Source organism: Lactuca sativa, chromosome 1 (assembly GCF_002870075.4).
Source record: "Lactuca sativa cultivar Salinas chromosome 1, Lsat_Salinas_v11, whole genome shotgun sequence".
Lineage (NCBI taxonomy): Eukaryota > Viridiplantae > Streptophyta > Magnoliopsida > Asterales > Asteraceae > Lactuca > Lactuca sativa.
In genome coordinates, this window is record NC_056623.2 from 246,118,828 (window position 1) to 246,143,117 (window position 24,290).

Genomic DNA, 24,290 nt, shown 5'->3' on the forward strand with positions numbered 1-24,290 from the left:
TGCTTAGGGTGACCTCTTCCTTGTTCATGTGGTAGGTCATCCTAAATTGGTTGTAGCATGAAGGCAAGGAGTGAAGAACAATGTCGATGGCCAAATCTTCCCCAAAGTTAACATTTAACTTGCGAAGACGATCAACATATCGTTGCATCTTTTGCAAGTGCACGGTTAACGGTTCTCCGCTTCCCATCTTGGCGGTGATCATGTTGGTGATGATCTCGTAGCGCTCTTGCCTCGTTCTTTGGTGGTACCTCTCCAACAAGTCTTGATGCATTTCATAGGGATACATTTCCTTGTAGGACTTTGGGAATTCTTGGTTCATATTGGCTATCATGATGCAATGGACCTTCGTTGCATCACGTTCGTGTGTCTCAAAGACAACCATCTCTTCGGGAGTAGCGATTTCCTGGTTGACCTTCTCGAGATTTTCGTCAAGGACATACTCCTTGTCCTCATAGCGTGCAATGGTGCGAACGTATCTTATCCATTCGCTAAAGTTCGTACCATCGAGGGTCACCTTTTGGCAAAGACTCATTAACGTGAATGAGTTAGCAGCAGTGTTGTTTGCGTTTGACATCTACAAATAGATAGGACAAAGTTTGATTAGAATTGAATCCCTAATTAGACACCCAAAACGAAAAATTAGGGCTAGGACTCAACAACATTATCTACATATTAGAAAAGGGATGCCGTAATCCAACATGCAAATAATTTTGGAGGTAAGTGAATGACGATTCACTAATTCTTCACCTTGAAAACATAACTTTAAGTTTTAAACGCATTGAGAATTCCTATATTTTCTTTGAGATTCATTGAACCTTTCAATGGCATGTTTAAAACTCGATATGCCCCTCTTGTTTGTGACTGGGATGCCGAGGATCACAAAGTGGGTGTGAATTACTATGCAAATCTACATGGTGCCTTCATTGTTACAATCATCTATTCGATGTGCCGGTAAACTACACACACTCCATCGAACTATGATAAACAATGAATCACCCTTTGCCACCTTTGCTTAGAACCAATTAGTGTGCCGGTAAACCACACACGCTCCACTAACTTCTTAGCAAGGGTGCAAAGTGCAATTTCATGGGATTGCATCAATTCACTTTTGCTTAAAGTAACTAGGATTGGGATTTTGTAAAAAAAATTTAGTTACTATATAGATTCATTATACTTATTAATGAGGAGAGAGAGTTGCCCTATCCTACCCGTTCGGCTAACGACCCTCCACCGGTCAAGCAAGCGGTGGGTGTGAGTGTACAACCATTAAGCGCCATTTTATAGGCAGCAGCCTTATACCCACCTTATAGACCGACTTTGTGAATGAGGCCTACTAACCGTAAGACTAGCATTTTAATTTTACTTGTATATATATATATATATATATATATTTATATATATATATATATATATATATATATATATATACATATATATATATATATATATATATATATATATATATATATATATATATATATATATAAAGCCTTTAATAATATAATAGTATAGGGTTGAATTTTAAACTTGTAAAACTCTAGGGGTTGAAATTTAAATTCTTCTAAATTAAACTATTAATAACAAAATTCAAATTTCAAAACTTCGGGATAGAAATTGAACTTTTCAAAACAATAGGGATCAAATAACAAATAATTCAAATTAAACAATTAATTTCATAATTATCTATATTTGACCTAATCCAATTTTAGTCATTAGATAATTACCAAATAATCTTAAATAGTCCATATTTATCACATAAATAATCAGTATTTAAAAGATTTGAAATTATCTATACTTATGTCAAAGATAATCATTAAATTAAGTTAAAATTCGTATTTTTACATAATAAAACGATTTAGGTATCAATACAAGACAAAACAGCAATAAAATCCCGAATTATCCTCTGTCTAACGCTTGGGCTCGCCGAGTAGGGTCAACTCGTCGAGTCCAAATACTGACTCGCCGAGTTGGGTCGAACAGAGGTGAAGAAAAACGATTTCCAGCAAGCAAAACAGTTAAGCATCACATTCAATTGAAACCAATCATGGCTCTAATACCACTGATGGGTTTTGGACATAAGAACGTTCCCTGTGTGCACATACAACCCTATAGCTTGGATCTAGGTTTCTCTAATTGAACATGCAATATATATCCAAGACTTTCATGGTTAGATCTCACAATAAGACATATAAAACAGATCTAGAATAATACCTTGAGTTACTTGCTTGAAACCTTCTTCTTCTTGGAGCTTAGAGTCACAAATGTCACTCCTCTAATGGCTTAGAAACACCAACTAGCAAGAAGATGATTTGAGAGAGGTAAAGAGGAGGGAAATCGGCTCTAGGGTTACTCCAATAACAAGGGTGTCGATTTCCACAACCCCAAGGGTCTATTTATACTTGTGAGCTTCTAGGGTTTCACCCTAAAACCCTAATTGGATAACTTAGCCTCAAAGCAATCCAATATCCCTTCTTGATAGGTGTTGGACGATTTCTAGGTGATCCACATCCCTAAAATCCTCCAACCCATATCCATATGGGTTATCAGCTCAAAATACAACTTTCACACATTTGACAGTTTATGCCCCTTTATTCAATTAATCTCTTTAAGTCACCAAATTAATTCCTAATTAATTTCTGACTTATATTAATCAAATAATATGATTATTTCTCTAACATATTATTCTTATAATACATTAATAATAATATCTCTTCTCTCTAAATCACCCTGTCAAGTTGCTATGGTGAAGGCAACCCAAAAGGACCATGCACAATCGAGTCAAGTACTTACCAAATATAGTTACAGCCTTAGACACTAATCCAACACATATAATATATTAACCAACCTTAAGTGTTATTTCTCTCCTTATAGTCTATCCAAATGCATGATGCCATGCAACCCAAATGGACCATGCCGGGTCGGGTCGAGTCTTACCAATTACAGTTATGGACTTACACATTAATCCAATAGTCTCCCACTTGGATAAGTCTAAAACTATTATTGCGTATGACTTCAAGAACCGACTGGCAATCGTAGCTCTCAAAAGCTTCTGTTGAACTCTGACCTTGCCGATGATCTCTGACCTTTTTCAATGACTTGTCTATTAGATAAGGGATCATATATTCCTCCATTCTAGATATCATATGGACTGAGACATGGATTATCAATCATTTTCTCTGTCCATTTGTTGTTTCCCGATTTCCGATCTATGACGACTGACTGATTGAACAACTCAAATCAGTCCTGGCTTGGACTAGCTCTCACATGTATCATCATTAAGTCATCGAGGGGCCACATATATCGCTTTTATCCAGAAGATAAAAGGAATGGATAAACTTCAACTCATATGGCTTGTTCTACTACTTGTTGAATCATACACAAGGGCACGTTTTATAACATCCAGTTACTAATGTGTTTTCGTGCAATCAATGTACAACCAATTCATAGTAACAACTCATATCTGTAGGTTTGAGGAATACAAGATATTATCGTCTCATGATCACTCGTGATTAAATCCATGTAGTGATTCCAATGAGCGCGGGTTGAATCCAACACTCAGAACTTATGAGCACTCATGAGTGTTGTAGCACCACCTTGTCCAACATCTTAGACCTCTACAAGCCAAACCCAGGACATTCTTGAATTATATCTACTTCCAACATATGACCGACTGTGGATGGTTTGAATAACTTAGTCATTCAGGAAGAACGACCTAGTTATTCTGGAAGACAAAACATGCAAAATGAAACACAAGAAAAATCGAATCCAATAAGGTCTTAGAACTTATGAATATAAATAAAACCTTTTTTATTTATCACCATATGATTACACATTATTCACTGCATACTATTTCAGCTATCAACTTTATTCTTGAATTAAAAACACTAGTTGTCCCATGCTCCGAGCATGTACACTATGTTTTTTTTTTCTAAACACTAGTCACGCCATACACCAAGTATGCACACTATGTTTGTCTATGATCCTTACTTTGTGAAATAAACCATTTGAACCATGATTCTAATTTCACACTCCCAAATCCTTATTGTAAATGTAAGAATTCCAAATCCTTATCATTTATCAAAATATGTTCGATTCTAAACTTATATGCATTGGTCCTCTTGTAACGGTTATGCACAAAGTCACAAAGACTTGTCAACAGACATTACATAGTATTCTAATGGAGATCAACTCCATAAAACATCCTTCTTGTATTAAGTTTTCTAATCTTAGATAGAATTAATGAATAACTTCCACCTATGAGAATATTTCCATATTCCCATTTTGACTATCACTCCTGAATAAGAGTTGCCACTTTTCAGAATATGTCAATATGGTCCTTCCAAAATAATAGTATACTTCCAACTATCCCTGAGCAACCAATCTTTGGTAAACCTTATATTGTCCTCGACAATTGTTTAATTACTTTAGTCAAATCCAATTCTAGACCTTTTCCCCTCTTAATGCCCCAGGCAGTTGGAAAATTTAGAAAGGATAAATATTATAGCACACACAATCGATCCTGTACCCAAAGCAAATGGGACACGATTCATGATGTCTCACATAAAGACATGATTCTAGACCAGTCTTTTGCTATAATAGTTTTTTATTTGCCATGTTCTCATGATTTGACTATGAAGAGGGATGCCGTAATCATAATCGAATTTTGAAAATGCAATAAATAGAATTTCCTTAAGCTGAACCAATCCAACATGAAATTCATATATATATATATATATATATATATATATATATATATATATATATATATATATATATATATATATATATATTCTTGACTAAAGATGATTAAAATCTCAATATAAGCTTAAAATCTCACTCTAAGCCTTTTACAGTTGACACAAAGTATAATTTCCTCTCCCTTAATTGTAGCAAAACACCTTTTTCAACGAATTGAAACTTTTGTTTTCTATAATTAACATTGATAAGTTGCAATACTTATCATAATTATCATGCTCCCACTAACATGATGATTATTAGCATAACACTTATGCTACCACTAACTTTGACATGTACTCAGAAATCAGCTGGACTTCTAGAAATCAATACTTTATTGACTTTCTTACCAAAGTTCAGATTTCTAATACTAGATTGATTTGATAAGACTTTATCAAATTCATACACCTCCCCTTAGATAGCTCACAGGTGTGTCTAAACAATTTCAGACCTATAAAAATGGATGACGTAATCATAGTCTCAATTGTTTTGATCTTTGCTATTTCTCATAAGTCCATGTTGGTGTGCTGGTTAACCACACAAGCTCCACTAACGACTTTGAGATAGCAAAGATTACTATCTACTTAAAATGTACTTGGTGGAAGTGTTTCCTCACCATCATTTTCATGAATCGGAGAGAAACCTTATGACCCTTAGATTTTATGGTGTATGTGTTCTTATCCATGTGAATTTGTTAAAACCTTAATCACAAGTCTAGGTTAGTGACAAATCGAAACTCATATAGACTGAACTTATGCAATCTGAACTTCTTGCCACCTGGCAGTACAGGGCCTGCCATTGCTTCCAAGTAGTTATGCAAACAATTGAGAACATGTAGAACTCAAATGTATAGCCAAATTTACTGTAATGGCATAGAAATGTCAACACCATAGATTATAAACCTCGAGTCGTGTGCTAGTGATGAATTTCAGGTTTAAATCTTGATTATTTCTTGAGACTTTCAAGACCTTTAAGACTCCCACTGTTTTATCCAAAACATCACAACTTACCAATTTCAAATGTATAAGAGTAGAAAACCTTTTACTCTTACATTTGAATAGTGTTAATAAACCTTCTTTAAGATGTGTCACTCTAGTTAAAATCTTGGAGTATAACTCTAAGAATTGTGTTTTGGAACGAAGTATGAATCATCTTCTTGATTTAACCACTTCAACAAGTCATAACTCCTCTTCTTAGCTATCAGAATGCATTTAGAGGATGAATTGTGATAAGTTCTCTTAATCATTAAGATGATCATATATCATGACACTAAAGTACTCTCCCATCTTTTCAGATTTGAGAAACTTTTATCTTTCTGCCTAATTTGATTCTTCTTATTCGTTCTTCCATACATTGAATCTTTTCCAATGTTTCAGAATTATACTTAAACTTGTAAGTATAACCATATTTACTAAACGTTAGTAAATCATGTCGAATAGTCTTATCGATCTTTGTGGTGGACATGACCAGTGCACAAGAATGTGTACTTGATCCCTTAGTACTTCAATTGACTCACATATACATGTGAACAAGAAACTAGTCTTAATTTTTCCAAAGATGAAAATTCTCATTCATCATACTTTACAACTTGCATGATTCCAAATTTCTATCCAATTGAAACTTGGGTTATGAGAATGTTTCCTTATTTACTAAATTTAGACACTACCACAAATGAAATAATCAAATTCATATTTGCAATATTGCTATCAATGGAATCATATAAGCAACACCTTTTTTTTTCCAAATGCCATTGTAAGGATATCTAAAATAAATAAAGTTCAAATTTTTTTCCTTTTATTTTAAAAACTTTGCGCAAAAACTATCCTTACAATGCATAAGCACATGATAACTTTGTTGTTATCTACTCCTATGCAATATATCATAACTCCTAAGAAGTAGCTCAATAATCCGATCTTCAAACTATACGATAGAAATCCATCTATGCGATTAGATTCAATATATTCTTTCTTTAATTTTCTTCACTTTTCTTTGATTCTTAAAACATCAACATGTGACCCAGTCACATCATGTATCAAGAATATCAGAATAGAAACTTAACAGAGTTAGATAGTGGACTTTACTTGAAGTAGAGTCAAACTTATTGACTTTAACATCCTTAGGTAAAATTGGCAGCTTCGCAACTAATGTCCCTTCCATTGGCAAGAGAAACATATGGACTCTTTGGGAATAGTACACGAGACTATCGCAAACTTAACCTTTCTCTTCACCATTTGGTCAGCCTCGTTAACTATGGTTAATCCCTTTCCATTGGGAAGAGAATGCTTTTTCTAGATTTCAATGTCACCATTGTCAACGTCCATAAAGTTTTGGGAAGTCGATCTTCTAATCAACTTTGCTTTACTAGTCCTCCAAATCATTGCCGATTTAGTAGCACCAAGCAAATAGATAAGATCATTAAGGGTCTTGTAATATTCTATTTCATAGGAGTCCCAAAGTAACTTACTATGTGATTTAGAAAGTGACCGGACATCCAACTTGTTGGATTAATGTCTAAGTCCATAACTATATTTGGTATGTACTTGACCCAACCCGACATGGTCCATTTGGGTTGCACTTCACCGACACAATTAATATGGATAGTCTTTTGAGAATAGTAGATCTATGATTAATATTAATATATTATAAGTTCTAATATATTAATATGAAATCATATTATTTGATTAGTATTGATCAAGAATTAATTTATAATTAATTAAGTGATCAAAAATGAACTAATTAAATATGGACTCTTATATATATGGAACGGGCCAAGTTCATTTAGGTTGGGCTAAGCTTTCATGGATAGTCCATGGAGCGTTTAACCCATGGATCATATGAAATGAAAGGTCATGGGTTTAACCCTAGTCTCCATACTATATAATGATGTTCTTGGTTGGTGAAATTGGTACTAGTGTGGTACACTAAGAAGAGCTAGCCGATTTCACTAGAGAGAACCAAGTATCCATATTCTCTAAAGTCTTCCAAGGTGTTTTGGTGATTTGTGATTCCACTTGAGGCTTCCACACTATTGGGGCTATGCTCTTAAAGCTTGAAGACATCAAGCTACATCAAAAGGTATGTCATCTAACTAGTACTTTGTAGTATAACAACTTCATAATATGCTAGTTAGGATTAAAGCCTTAGAAAGTTCTTATTTGCATGTATAATAGAGAAAACATAGATCCAAGGTTTATAGGGTTGCATGTACACCATAGGAGTGTTAGAATGCTCAAAAACCAACAGTGGTATCAGAGCCTAGGCTTGTTTTCTTGTTATACTTGCAAAAGAAGCTGGAAAATCGAGTTTGGATGCTGTCTGCCCAGCAGACTCGCCGAGTCCATGAATGGACTCGCCGAGTCCAAGGCAAAATGCATCCAACTCACCGTGTTGGTTCGTGCACTCGACGAGTTGGACCCCCAGACAGCATAAATTCGACTTTTTTGGCTGGAATTGGACTAGGAACATTACCCTAAGATGTTTTTGGACTTATAAACTTGTTTTTTTATGTGTTAATGTTCATGGTAATCCAATTTTAAAGATAATTGTCAATAGATTCATGTTTCGTATTAGTTTAAAGTGTTACTCTATTTACATGGAAAAGTTTGATTTGAATTATCTTGTTTTTATGAGTTGCTTAGATTAATAGAAGTTATGTGAAATTGTTGTTTTCAATCCAAATTAATCTAAGACTTGATTCTAAAATGTGTTTTTGTAACTTGTCCTCAAGTTATATGAAAAGTCACATTTAAGAATCATAAAACTCATAAAAGTTGGCAAAGGTTACAAAAATGAAGAGTCTAGTTCTATTTAATGGTTTTATGACTCCATAACTTGTCCTCAAGTTATGGAGGACCAAGAGTCTCTTCATTTAATAATAAATAAAAAAAGGTGTAACCTTAATAAATTCCATAAGTTATAAATAAAGAAAAGTTAATTCTTTTATTAGTTTAAAGTCTTTCATAACTTGTCCTCAAGTTATGGAACTTGAAGAGTTTTTTAATTAAAACTACTTTAAACACATAAGTTATGGAATAAGAAAAGTTTTGAAAGTCACAAAACTTGCCCTCAAGTTTTGGAATTTGAAAAGTTTTCTCTTATGAATACTTTAATTCCAAGTTAGCCTTTAGAATTTTACAAGTTAAAATTCAACCCTTATACTTTATAATATTATAAGTTAATAATATATATATATATATATATATATATATATATATATATATATATATATATATATATATATGTATAAGAGCAAGTCAGTCTTACCGTTAGTAGGCCTCATTCACGAAGTCGGTCTATAAGGGGGGTATAAGGTTACTGCCTATAAAATGACAGTTTAATGGGTGTCCACTCTCACCCACCGCTTCCTTGACCGGTGGAGGGTCGTTAGCTGAACGGGTAGGACAAGGACTATAATTCTCCCTTCATTAAAAGTATTAATGATAAATACTAAGTAACTAAACCTTTTATAAATACCCAATCTTAGTTACTTAGGAAAATGTGAATAAGGTGCTAATCCATGAAATTACACTTTGCACTTTGTTTAAGTCGGTTAGTGGAGCGTGTGTGGTTAACCTACACACTAACTCGTATTTAACAAGTTAGGAAAAGGGTAACTTAATGTTTATCATAGTATCGATGGAGAGTGTGTGGTTAACCGACACATCAATTAAAGAGTAAACACTTAAGGGTACCAAGTAATTTGCATGGTTACTTCACACCTTGTTTTGTGATCCTCGACATCCCAGTCAGAAAACCTGAAGGGCACACTCGAGATTGAAACATTCCATTGAACAGTTCAATGAATCTCAAAGATCTAGGAGTTTCAAAACTAATTAAAACCTAATAATACATTTCGTTTATCTTGGTGGAAATCGGTGAATCATCATTCACCTACCTTCAAATAATTTATAGCTTGGATTACGGCATCCCTCTTCTAAGTTATAAAATAGTTTGTTGGGTCCTAGCCTTAGTATTTCATATTGGGTGTCATATTAAGGACTTTAGATCAACTATCTTGAATATCTCCCAAAAGATGTCAGGTTTAGACATTTATGATCTTCCCAAATCTCTTGAAACAAGCTTTCCTAAATGAAGATGATGTCCCATGGAAATCATACTTCTTTCACCTACTCCAATTATTCTCCCTAACCCACAAGTTCTCGAAAAGTTTAAGGTCACTCAAGCCCTATTGGCAAGGCAAGGTGTTGGTGTGATCACATCTCGGAGATGAAGTCACATGCTGACAAGCCGGGAGAGTTGGGTGTCAAAGTCTTGAGAAAGTTAGTGGTTCAATCACTTTGTAAGTCACATAGTGAGTTCCTTTGGGACACCTATGAAATAGACTATAACAAGACCCTTAATGATCTTATATATTTTCTAAGATCAACTTCCCATAAACTTTATGGACAAGGATAATAGTGACACAGGAAATCCAGAAATGCATTCTCTTCCCAATGGAAAGGGATTGGCCATAGTCAACTTGGTTGACCAAATGGTAAAGAGAAAGGCTAAGTCTGAGATAGTCTCATGTAATATTACCTAAGAGACCATATGTTTCAATTGCCAAAGGAAGGGGCTTTAGTTACGAAGCTGCCAAACTTACCTAAGGATGGTAAAGTCAGTAAGTTTGACTTTATTTCAGGTAAAGTGCATTGTCTAACTCTATTAAGTTCCTACTTGGAGATTCTTACTACATGATGTGGCTGGGTCACATGTTGATGTTTTAAGAATAAAAGAAAAGTAAAGAAACTTAAAGAAAGAATATGCTGAATCTGATCGCGTTGATGGATTTCTATTGCATAGTTTGAAGATCGGATTCTTGAGCTACTTCTTAGGAGTTATGAGATATTGCTTAGGAATAGATAACAACAAGTTTTCATATGGAATGTAAGGATAGTTTTCCGCAAAGTCTTTAAAATAAAAGGAAATTTTGATTTTATTTATTTTAAAATATCCTTACAATAGCATTTGTGAAAAACTGTGTTGCTTATAAGATTCCATTAAGAGCAAGAGTGGAAATATGAAATTGATTCTTTCATTTGTGGTAATGTCTAAATTTACCAAATAAGGAAAGGTTCTTATCACCCAAGTTTCAATTGGACCGGAACTTGGAATCATGCAAGTTGTATAGCATGATGAATGAGAACTTTCAAGTATTGAAAAATTAAGACTAATTACTTGTTCACATGGATGTGTGAGTCAAGTGAAGAACTAAGGGATCGAGTACACATTCTTTTGCACTGGTCAAGTCCACCACAAAAGATCGATAAGATTATTCGTCATAATTTACTAAAGCTCAGTAAATATGGTTATACTTACAAGCTTAAGTGTAATTCTAAGACATTGGAAAAAGTTCCAATGTGAGGCAGAGCGAATAAGAAGAATCAAATTAGGCAAGAAGGATAAAAGTTTCTCAAATCTGAAAAGATGGGAGAGTACTTTAGTATCAGTTTTGTGATTATCTTAATGATTAAGAAACCATAGCACAATTAATTCTCTAAGGAATCTTAGTGCATTCTTATGACTAAGAAGAGGAATCTTGAATTGTTGAAATGGTTAAATCAAGAAGATGAGTCATACTTCGTTCCAATACAAGTCTTAGAGTCATACTTCGTTCCAATACAAGTCTTAGAGTCATACTCCAAGATTGTAATTTGAGTGACATGTCTTAAAGAAGGTTTAAAACACTTGTCAAATGTAAGAGTAAAAGTTTTCTACTCTTGTACATTTGAAATTGGTAAGTTGTGATGTTTTGGATAAAACAAAGACCAACTTAGGCCAATTGTGTTAAGTGTTTGTCTTGATTAGGATCCACACTATCTCTAGAATATCTGACAAAAAACTTTTATATGTCAAGAGGACAGTGGGAGTCTTAAAAGTCTTGAAAGTCTCAAGAACTAATCAAGAATAAAACCTAAAGTTCTTCACTAGCACACGACTTGAGGTTCATAACATATCGTGTTGTCATATTCTGTGCCCATTCCAATTAAAGTTGGCTATAGTATGAGTTCTTAGAGTTCTCAATTGGTTGCCCAACTACTTGGAAGCAATGGCAGGCCCTTGAGCTGCCAGGTGGCAAGAAGTTAAGATTGCACAAGTTCAATCCATATGAGTTAGGATTTGTCACTAACCTAGTCATGTGATTATGGTTTTGACAAATTCACATGGATAAGAACACTTACACCATAAAATCTTAGTGTCATAAGGTTTCTCTTCGATTCATGAAAATGATGGTAAGGAAACTTTTTCACTAAGTAGATTTTAAGTAGATAGCAATTGTGACTTTTGCAGTTCTCAAAGTCATTAGTGGAGCGTGCGTGGTTAACCGACACACTAACATTGACTTCTGAGAAATGGAAAAAGGTCTAAACAATTGATATTATGATTACGACATCCCTTTTCATAGTTCTGAAATTGTTTAGACACACTTGTGAGCTATCTAAGAGAGGTGTATGATTTTGATAAAGACTTATCAAGGAAATCTAGTATCAGAAATCTGAACTTTGGTAAGAAAGTCAATAAAGTATTGATTTCTAGAAGTCTAGTTGATTTCTGGGTACATGTCAAAGCTAGTGGGAGCATAAGTGTTATGCTATTAATCATCATGTTAGTGGGAGCATGATAATTATGATAAAGGTTGCAAGTTAGCAATGTTAATTATAGAACAACAAAAGGTCTCAATTAGAAAAAAGTTGTTTTGCTATAATTAAGGGAGAAGATATTATACTTCATCTCAAATCTAAAAGCTTAGAGTGAGGTTTTAATCGTATTTAGTCAAGAATATATATATATATATATATATATATATATATATATATATATATATATATATATATATATATATATATATATGAATTTCATGTTGGAATGGCTCAACATAAGGAAATTCTATATATGGGTCCATTATTTGCGTTCTAAAATTCGATTATGATTACGGCTTCCCTTTTCATAATCTAAATTATGAGAACTTGGCAAATAGAAATGGAAATATTATAGCAAAAGACTGGTTTAGTCTTTATGTCAGACATCATGAATCGTGTCCCATATACTTCGGATATAGGATCGATTACATGTGCTATATTCATCCTTTAAAAAAAAAAAATTTCCAAATGCCCGGGGCATTAAGAAGGGAAAAGGTCTAGAATTGGATATGACTAAAATGATTAAGTAATTGTTGAGGAAAATTTAAGGTTTACCAAGGATTGGTTTCTCAAGGACAGTTGGAAGTATAGTGTTGACTTTGGAAGGACCATATTGACATAGTCTGAAAAGAGGCAACTCTTGTTCGGAAGTGATAGTCAAAATGGAATATGGAAATGTTTCAAAGTTAGAAAGTATTCAATCTGTAAGATTGGGAAACTTAATGCAAGAAGGATGTTTCCAAGGAGTTGATCTCCTTTGGAATACACTGTAATGATTGTTGTCAAGTCTTCGTGAATTTGTGCATAATCATTACAAGAGGATCAATGCAAATAAGTTTAGAATCTAACAGATTTCAGTAAATGGCATGAATTTGGAATTCTTGCATTTGCAGTAAGGAATTGGGACTGTGAAATGAGAATCATTGAAGTTATGTTCAACTGGTCTATTTCGCAAAGTAAAGATCATAGAAAAACATATTATGCATACTTGATGTGTGGCATGACTAGTGTTTAGAAAACATAGTGTACATGCTTGGAGCATGGTACAACTGATGTTTTAATTCAAGTATAAAGTTGATAAAACAGAAACAATGAATAATGAGTAATCAGTATGGTGATAAATAAAAGTGTTTATTTATATTAATAGTGTTTGATACCATATTTGATTCATTTATTCTTGTGTTTCACTTTGCATGTTTTGACTTCCAGAATAAACTAGGTTATTCTTCTAGAATGACTAAGTTATTCAAACCATCCATAGTCGGTCATATGTTGGAAGTAGATATGAATTAATACTGTCATGGGTTGGCTTGTAGAGGTCTAAGATGTTGGAAAAAGGGCTACAACACTCATGAGTGCTCATAAGTTCTGAGTATTGGATTCAACCCGCGCTCATTGGAATCTCTTCATGGATTTTATCACGAGTGATCATGAGACGATAATACTTTATATTCTTCAAACCTAGAGATATGAGTTGTTACTATGAGTTGGTTGTACATTGATTGCACGAAAACGCATTCGATAACTCGGTGTTATAAAACGTGCCTTTGTGTATGATTCAACAAGTAGTAGAACAAGCCATATGAGTCAAAGTTTATCCATTCCTTTTACCTTCGGGATAAAAGCGATATCTGTGGGACCCTCGATGATTTAATGATGACACATGTGAGTGCTTGGCCAAGCCATGACTGATTTGATTTGTTCAATCAGTCAGTCGTCATGAATCGGAAATCGGGAAACAACAAATGGACAGGGAGAATGATTATAATCCATGTCTCAGTCCATATGATATCTAGAATGGAGGAATATATGATCCCTTATCTAATGGACAAGTTCGTTGACAAGATCAGAGTTTAACAGCGGCTTTAAGAGCTACGATTTCCAATTAGGTTTTGAAGTCATACTCAATAATAGTTTTAGACTTATCCAAGTGGGATACTGTTGGATTAATGTCTAAGTCCATGACTATATTTGGTATGTACTTGACCCGACCCAGCATGGTCCATTTGGGTTGCACTTCACCGACACAATTAATATGGATAGTCTTTTGAGAATAGTAGATATATGATTAATATTAATATATTATAAGTTCTAATATATTAATATGAAATCATATTATTTGATTAGTATTGATCAAGAATTAATTTATAATTAATTAAGTGATCAAAAATGAACTAATTAAATATGGACTCTTATATATATGGAATGGGCCAAGTTCATTTAGGTTGGGCTAAGCTTTCATGGATAGTCCATGGAGCATTTAACCCATGGATCATATGAAATGAAAGGTCATGGGTTTAACCCTAGTCTCCATACTATATAAATATGTCCTTGGTTGGTGAAATTGGTACTAGTGTGGTACACTAAGACGGGCTAGCCGATTTCACTAGAGAGAACCAAGTATCCATATTCTCTAAAGCCTTCCAAGGTCTTTTGGTGATTTGTGATTCCACTTGAGGCTTCCACACTATTGGGGCTAAGCTCTTAAAGCTTGAAGACATTAAGCTACATCAAAAGGTATGTCATCTAACTAGTACTTTGTAGTATAAGAACTTCGTAATATGCTAGTTAGGATTAAAGCCTTGGAAAGTTCTTATTTGCAAGTATAATAGAGAAAACATAGATCCAAGGTTTATAGGGTTGCATGTACACCATAGGAGTGTTAGAATGCTCAAAACCCATCACAACTTTCTGAAGACTTTGGTACCCAACTCTCCCGGCTTGTCAATATGTGACTTCATCTCCAAGAAGTAAGCACACATAGACCTTGCTTGCCAATAGGCTAGAGTGACCTTGAACTTGTGGGATAGGGAGAATAATTGGAGGAGGTGGAGGAAGTGAAGTTCCAAGAGATTTGGGAGGATCATAGATGTCTGAACTAGACATCTTTTGGGAGATATTCAAGATAGTTGATCTAAAGTCCTTAATATAGCACCCAATATGAAATATTAAGGCTAGGACCCAACAAACTATTTTATAAATTGGAAGAGGGATGCCGTAATCCAAGTTTAAAATATTTGAAGGTAGGTGAATGACGATTCACCAATTTCCACCAAGATAAACGAAATGTATTATTAGGTTTTAATTGGTTTTTAAAACTCCTAGATTCTTTTGAGATTCATTGAACTGTTCAATGGCATGTTTCAATCTCGAGTGTGCCCTTTAAGTTTTGTGAATGGGAAGCCGATGATCACAAAACAAGGTGTGAAGTAACCATGCAAATATACTTGGTACCCTTAATATTTACCCCTCAATCGATGTGCCGGTTAATCACACATGCTCCATCGATACAATGAAAAATATTAAGTTACCCTTTTCCTACCTTGTTAAATCCCTGTTAGTGTGCCGGTTAACCATACACGCTCCACTAACAACTTAAACAAAGTGCAAAGTTTCATTTCATGGATTAGGACTTTTCACATTTTTCCTAAGTAACTAAGATTGAGAATTTATAAATGTTTTGTTACTTAGTATTTATCATTAATACTTTAATGAAAGGAGAATTCTAGTCCTTGTCCTACCCGTTCGGCTAACGTCCCTCCACCAGTCAAGGAAGCGGTGGGTGAAAGTGGACACCCATTAAACTGTCATTTTATAGGCAGTAACCACTACTAGAAAACAACCTTTTACGACGCTCATTGCGCATCGTAAAAGGCTCAAACGACGCACAAATGCGCGTCAAGGAAGGCCCTGTCAAGAAAGGCCATGTAATAAATGAAGATGACACATATTTTTGCGTATCATAATTTTAAATGTTTAAAAAAAATATTATTTATAGATTTACTTATTTTCAAATTAAATTTGTATTTAATGTTTCATAATAGAAAATAAAATATCATATACAAAAAATAGAATCCATTGCATAAATTTAATGTCATACAAATAATCCTTCCGTGGAAAGATAAAACAAATTAATAGAAGTTGTAACAAAATTTTACAAATGAATTAGATACAAAAAATACAATCCATTGCCCCTTTGCTTATTCAAGATCAACCTGCAAGTAGGAAACCAATTTGCACAAATTCACCCTTGTTTCTAATCATTTTCTTTGAGACAACCCAAAGTTTATTCCGTTACATTACCCTGTTACTATTAACGGAATATTCCATTTTATACAAGCTCCGTTAATTTGAGGTCGTAAAATAAATAAATGTTTTATTTATTTATATTCTACGTCGTTTTTCGTCATAATAAAATAAAGTAAAACCACTTAAGTTGCATTTCCATATTAATTTGGAAAAAGTTAATTTTATTACCACCACTAAATCGGGTGCGACAGAAAAGCCACGTTTGACGGCAGTATCGGGTAGATTCCCACTGAGCTCCAACTCCAACCCATATATAAGGGGGAATGGACTTCATTCCACCCCTTTTACACTCTCTCTCTCATAATTTAGACCTTACTAGCTGTATCTTTCATTTGATATTGTCTGGGGTCTATATCCTCTGTTTTTAGACCTTGCTAGCCGTACCTTTCATTTGGTACCGTCTGGGGTCTGTGTCTCTTTTGTTAGACTTAGCCAGACGCATCGTTCGTTCGATACTCTCCTGGAGTCTATGATTCCTCTTGCCTTAGTCAGCAGTCTTCACTGCTGAGGCATATGTTATTTTCCCTGATCTCTTCTGCTTTCTTTAATAATCAAATTCTATATTTTGATAGTGATAGCGATTAAGGGAAAACTACCTTTTTACCACATAACCCTGTCCAGTCTTGGTAGAAGACTGCTTTTATTGAAGAAAATATAGGATTTTCTGGAAAAGACACTAATGTAATGGACACTCAAAAACTACCAATTTTATTAAAGTTATTTGCATAAAATGACACTAAATACTTATGAACTCACCAGCATTTGTAAAAATGCTGATACTCGCTTTTCAAATAACTTGTATTCTCATGTCAGCTTTAGACAGGTACATTCCAGGAGCTTCTATTGAAGACGGTTTTGTGCCAAGCTGCTCTTAGATTATTACTTGTATTACTTTGATATATTGTAATGTAAACCATGTAAAACTATTACTATTAATGCAATGTTCTGTTGTACTTTGAATACTATAATGCATGTGTTGTGATACTTGACATGACGTCATCCACCCCAGAACGTTTCCGTCGTTCCGGTTTTGGGGTGTGACATTCTTAATACTTTACAAACATAATTCATCCATAGTACCTGAACTATAGTTGCAGCCTTGTTTCTTATTCTTCTTAACTCATCTCTTGCAACCATTGCTCTAAGCCTAGTCTGAATAGATACAATAGCTCCTTGTCAATTATGTGAAAAATACAATCAGAGAGTGGCCTACATTCATAATAGAAACAACTAACAAAGCAGGAATGAAAACCTGAAACAACCTTTGAAGGGGATCCAAAAGATAATTTGTAGTCTTATCAACTTGGATGAATCCCATTGTTGTAACAAATATTTCAAGAAGAATATGACTAACCAGATATATAAACATGTATGTATAATTAATAAAACACAATTAAATGATGAAGATATAAGATTCTGTTATTCAAGATGATGCACTTAGATATTATTATAGACATATAAAGATTCCTTGTGTACCCGAGTAAGCTCAGCGTCTTTTCCAGTTCTCTTATATTCCATGCAACACTCAGACGCTTCCAATAGCTCATGATGATATTATTATAGAGGTATAAAACCTTAAGCACTCCCTAAATATTATGTTCACCAAAATAGAACCGACACAAGTTGTGCCTTCACGTAAAACAAATAAAGTAAAGCCAAACTAAATAACACAAAATATAAACAGGACAAATAATCATACCAATCAATTATCAACCATATCTTATGTTACAACTTACAAAAGATAAGTATTTATTCTTTACTTTGCCTCTGCTAAATTATATTATGTACAAAGAGAAACATAAATAACACCAAATATAAACAGGACAGATAATCATGCTTCTATACATATAGCTATACCAACGGCTTTCAACAACCATTACCTAACATAGAATAAATAAATCTATACAAATGATATTATCCTAAAACATATCCAACCTTCTACAAATTTTGCCATAACTTAAGAAGCTGTAAGTTGCATATGTTTTACTTTTACATTGAAAAGTAAATTTGATCAAGCTATCATCAATGAAAGTTTACTGATCAAGTAAAGAAAAACAAAAAAAAAAGCACTAGAATGAATAGATAACAAAAACTAACCGTAACAAAGCCACTTGTTGAAGACCACAATTCTGATGTCCAGGTGTTGGTCTCCCACATATAGAATGTTCCATCCTTACATAACAACATGATAATTGCTTTAGTTCCAAATCTTTTTTAATATGTGCTTGAAAGAATATATCAACTGAATACATCGGAGTCCATTGATAAATAACATTAGAATTTTGAAGCAAAGAAGTAATCTCACTACAGTCTACATTTCTATTATTAAAAAAAACATTATGTTTTTCAAGTAACACAGCTTACAAGAGCACGGGATGGAGGATTCGAAAGCTGTGATTGCTCACTACTAGAAAAACAAGGATACTATGGATTTACCCCATGTAGACATTTTTTGATATATTACAAATTTACCTCAGAAATTGAAGGTAAAACCACAGGTTTGTACTCTTTGGCATCATTAAGCTGAACAAATGATGTTCCAAGAATTAATATGGGGGAGTCTGATGGCAATTCTGCCAATAAAGTCAGTAGCACAACTCTTAGTTGATCATGTGCCTGAAATCAAAATTGGGATTACAAGATAAGATGACAAAAAGATTTAAATTTTTAAACAAAACACGCTGTATTAGAATAAATTTGTGTATAAACAAAAAAAAATTAAAGAAATTGTAAAAGGGTACCGACATTTTCCCACAAAAGATGAAATTCAGGTAAATAGAGTATGGAAGGTATAGTTCTCCTTGATTCACAAAAAACAAGAACCAAAGCTTCCTTTGGTGTCTTAGCACTCAGATCAGATAAAAGAGAAGAAAGTCCAAGGGCATGAACAGGAAAATTTTCCAGTTCATGTAGAATAGAAGGTCCCAGATCCTATCAAACAAAAAAAAAGGATCATTCCACCATTTAAATAATAACAAAAAATAAAAATATCAAAACCGAAGAAAAAATTACTAGCCCAGCACCCTCAATCCCACACAACAGAATCCTGGGTTTGTACACAAGAGGAAGGGCAAATCCGGAAACAACCATAGAAAATTTACTCAATTCAGATGAAATTTCAAAAACAGGAAAGATATCAGATATAAACCTCATGGAATTTTGTAAATGACTTTCCAGACATGGCGATACAACTGGAGAAAAAGGTCTAGAATGTACAACCGAACCTCTATGTGCAGCAGGTGTAATTGATGACATGGCTTCCATTAAATGCTTATTTTTAACCTCAACAGATTCAACATTTATCAAAAACTTATCATCACTGGTGTAAACCTGAGGGTATTTTTCACGAAAAGCACGTAGAGTAGCTTCAGTACAAAGAGCTTTCAAATCAGCTCCACAATACCCCACACAACTTTCAACAAGCTCCAATTTCAACTCTTTTACAGGTGGTTGCTTCCATTTTCTTGTATGAATATCTAGAATTTCAACACGTGCATCCAAACCAGGTAATCGGAAAGTAAACTCACGATCACATCTACCGGTTCTTCTCAATGCTCCATCAACCGAATCGATCCGGTTTGTTGCCCCGATTAAAACCACTTGTCCCCTTGAATCCAAACCATGCATTAATGCAAGAAGAGTTGAGACAATGGAGTTGTGAATCTGTTCTTGTTTGCTTGATCTCATAGGGGCAAGTCCGTCAATTTCATCAAAGAATATAATCGATTTCCACTCTTAATATCAACCAACCTGCAGTGACGATAACTCAATTCAGCTGTAATCCAATATGTTCCACTAGATTGCATCTTTGAAGAACCACAAAAACATATGGAAGAGATTAAAAAAGGAAAACTTGATTCAATGGAATTGATCCTCCATAAATGAAGCTTTTGACGTTGTTCAACATCAATGAATTTGAATATGTTGTATAAAAAAAAATTTAATTTAATTTCCTTGAAATGGTGTCAGAAGAAAGTGATTTAATTATTTACCTGAGAGAAGCTTTTCCAGTTCCAGCCACAAACCTATTTAGAGTTTGTAGGTGATGCATACAAGTATATAAACTCCCATCATAACTAGCGCATAAGCTGCTGATAAACCACTTGGGTCACCTCCTGTTATGCCTATTCTTGTATTCAGAGGCATACATGGATGCAGATTTGAGAATTGGTCTGCTACTGATTGTTGCACGTCCATCTTCTACAATGTTTTCGTTTTCCAATGCCACTACATGTTGATGTAAAAGTGTAAGATGATTCTTGGTTTTGTGTTCATTGGATTGGCCTGGGAACAAATGCAACAAACCATTGGTTAAAAAGACACAAGAGTACCTTTGGAGGGAGTGCATGTAAAAGAAACATGTTGTTCTACTCCATCTTGTTCTAAAAGGGCGGCTATATTCAATGCCAGTTGTAATCCTTCCAGTGGTTAGATTACTATTATTTGGTTGATTTTCGTGAACAAGAGTTCTAGGGGTTCTTGAATTCTGAAACATAAACACCCATAAATAAAAATCACTGTGAGAACACATGAGAAACTATCGGAAAGAATGAAAAACAGCAACACAGAAGCAATATTAAAATCTCACTATCAAAGACCTAAACGTCCTTCAGCCCCATCATTCGATATTGAAAAACTCAATATCGATTTTAAAAACTGAAATTGATTTTTAACCATGAATTCCGACAGAAATATTCAACAGCCCGTGAACGTCGAAATGGAATTAAAGTGAAGTCAAATATGAGATTTAAAAAAGCAAGTTCACCATGAAATATTCGAACTCGAATTTTGACTTTGTGACATTTGACTTTCACAACTTCAACTTTCTGATTCATTTTCAATTTATAGAAAACTTTGATATTAGCTTCTTCAATAAACAACAAATCGACATCTTTAATCATCTGTTTCAGATTAACATCTACATCAGTCAAAAACATCATCATCTTCAACCTCGTATGTTCTTCATTTTCCAAATTATAAACATCATCTCGCATTCTTAAAAACGAACAAATAGATGTTAATGTTCAAAGTAAAAATTTTTTAGAATTAAAGAATTATATAATTAGAAAAGTAAAGATCTTACGTGAATTCTTTCTAGGGAACCAATAGGAGTTCACTTTTTCGGTAGCGATCTCCTCCACAGGTATGTGATGGTGCTAGTTTGCTATGGGAGAAAAGAGGAGAGTATATTAGGGTTTTTTGGGGTATTTGAGTTAGGGAGAGAAGAACAGTGTAAAGAAGGTAATAACATGGCAGGCCTTTCAAATATTTCAGAATTTTGTTTCCCCCAAAAGAAGTGACCCTGCGTTTCATTTAAAAAATATAAAGCGACATACTTAGAGGATGCGCATTTTATGTTATGTGCCCTCCGTGCTTTTTTTTCAATGTGACACTTATTTTTGGACACGCAAGAATGCGTGCCCTAAATCCTTCTAATTTTTGGATATCCGACAATATTTTTAGGGCACACACTATTGCGCATCATATAACAGCGCGTGTCATCATACGCGCGTTGTAGAAGCCTGTTTTTCTTGTAGTGAACCTTATACCCCCCTTATAGACTGGTTTCGTGAATGAGGCCTACTAAAGGTAAGACTAACTTTACTCTTATATATATATATATATATATATATATATATATATATATATATATATATATATATATATATATATATATGTGTGTGTGTGTGTGTGTGTGTATATATATAAATAGTATTACCTTATAATATTATAAAGTGTAAGGGTTGAATTTTAACTTTTAAAATTCTAAGGGCTTAACATGGAATTAAATTATTCATGAAAGAAAACTTTTCAAATTCCAAAACTTGAGGGCAAGTTTTGAAACTATTCAAAATTAATTAATTCCATAATTTATGAATTTAATGTAGTTTTAATTAAAAACTCTTCAAGTTCCATAACTTGAGGACAAGTTATGGAAGACTTTAAACTATTAAAGAATGTAACTCTTCTTCTTTGTAACTTATGGAACTAATTAAGGTTACACATTTTAATGATTTAGTGAAGTGACTCTTGAACCACCATAACTTGAGGACAAGTTATGGAGTCATAAAACCATTTAATGAGGACAAGACTCTTCATTTTGTAACCATTGCCAACTTTTATGAGTTTTAAGAAACTTTAATGTGACTTTTCATGTAACTTGAGGAGAAGTTACACAAACACATTTTAGAATCAACTCTTAGATTAAAACGGATCAAAGACACATAATCAATCAACCTTTTCTATTAATCTAAGCAACTCATATGAACAAGATAATCGGAATCAAACTTTTTCATGTAATTAGCAAAACACTTAAACTAATACAAAACATGAATCTATTGGCAGTTATCTTTGAGATTGGATTAGAATGAACATTACCACATCATAAACAAGTTTATAAGTCCAAAAACATCGTAGGGTAATGTTTCTAGTCCAATTCAAGCCAAAATAGTCAAATATATGCTGTTTCTGGGTCCAACTCGTCGAGTGCACGAAGGCGAGTCCATTTGTGGACTCGGCGAGTCTGCTGTGCTGACAACACCAAAATTCGATTTTTAAGCCAATTTTGCAAGTATAACAAGAAAACAAGCCTAAACTCTGATACTACTGTTGGTTTTTGAGCATTCTAACACTCCTAAGAGTACATGCAACCCTAGATACATTGGATCTATGTTTTCTCTATTATACATGCAATTATGAACTTTCCAAGGTACTCATCCTAACTAGCATAATAACATTTATTCATGTGGATATATCAAGTTAGAATTACATACCTCTTTGATGTAGAATGTCTTCATGAAGCTTGAGTGCCTAGTGCCCCAAGTGTGACACCTAAAATGGTTCACACAACACCAAATACACTTGGAATAACTTAAGAGAACATACACACTTCATGAAAATCGGCTAGCCCTCTTAGTGTACCCACACTACTGCCGATTTTGTTAACAATAAGATGCTTATATAGTTAGTGACAATTAGGGTATACCCTAATTTTCATGACTTTCCATTTCCATGATCCATGGGTACAAAAAACACCATGGAGCATCCATGGAGCATCATATGGGTTTTTGCCCAACTTGATAATCCACGGAGCATTAGCCCACTATACAAGTATGGATGATTTACACAATCAAACCATATATTTAATTGGTCTTCTTTTGATCACTTAATTAATTCTAGATTAATTCTTGATCAATACTAATAAAATAATGTTATTAATATATTAGAGCATATAATATATTAACCAACCTTAAGTGTTATTTCTCTCATTATAGTCTATCCAAATGCATGATGCCATGCAATCCAAATGGACCATGTTGGGTCGGGTCAAGTCTTACCAATTACAGTTGTGGACTTAGACATTAATCCAACATAATTGTCATTATATTAAATTTTCAGTGGAAGAATTAATATTTCCAGCGAAAGAATTACAATTTCCAGTGGCATAATCAGCACCCTAAACAAAAGTATGATGGTCAAATGAATGAAAGTTAGTTGCTATTTACAACACTGTCATACCAGATGAATGGAAATTAAAAGAAAAAGTACATTGCAAGGAAATTGTTTGTAAGAGAAATTGAAAAGGAGAAGAAATATGGGACTTAACAGAGGGCTGACCTGGTGTGATTAATTACTTTTTTGTATTTAAACTATATTTTACTTAGTATATTCTTCACGAAACTTCTATACACACATTTTATAAAGGGTATGTCGGTCATTTTACCCTTACCTTTTACCCTTACCTGTGTAGCAGCCATGTCTTGTGATAAAGCTCCTCAATGGGTCAGAAGCCTGCTATTTAAATAACAACTTTTCAAAGCATGAATT

At 33.8% G+C, this 24,290-nt stretch overlaps 1 protein-coding gene across 4 annotated transcripts; it reads right to left on the reverse strand.

Moving 5' to 3' along the window:
* Positions 1-16,302: 16,302 nt before the first annotated feature.
* On the reverse strand, positions 16,303-21,758 carry LOC111919890 (ATPase family AAA domain-containing protein At1g05910). Of its 4 annotated transcripts, none has more exons than XM_042898806.2 (8): positions 21,547-21,758; positions 20,795-20,949; positions 20,456-20,690; positions 19,612-20,213; positions 19,209-19,394; positions 18,936-19,079; positions 18,561-18,635; positions 16,303-17,615 (listed from the first exon to the last, which is right to left on the reverse strand). In XM_042898806.2, the coding sequence occupies exons 4-8, from the start codon at positions 19,642-19,644 to the stop codon at positions 17,460-17,462; spliced, it is 594 nt and encodes a 197-aa protein (XP_042754740.1). In that variant the 5' UTR covers positions 19,645-20,213; positions 20,456-20,690; positions 20,795-20,949; positions 21,547-21,758; the 3' UTR covers positions 16,303-17,459. The 4 variants fall into 4 exon arrangements, 2 of the variants coding, with proteins under 2 accessions (XP_042754740.1, XP_042754741.1); XM_042898807.1 differs by lacking the exon at positions 16,303-17,615 and adding an exon at positions 18,141-18,479; XR_006187704.2 differs by lacking the exons at positions 16,303-17,615; positions 21,547-21,758 and adding an exon at positions 21,062-21,477 and having other exon boundaries at positions 18,141-18,635; positions 19,209-20,213.
* Between the last annotated feature and the right edge of the window lie 2,532 nt (positions 21,759-24,290).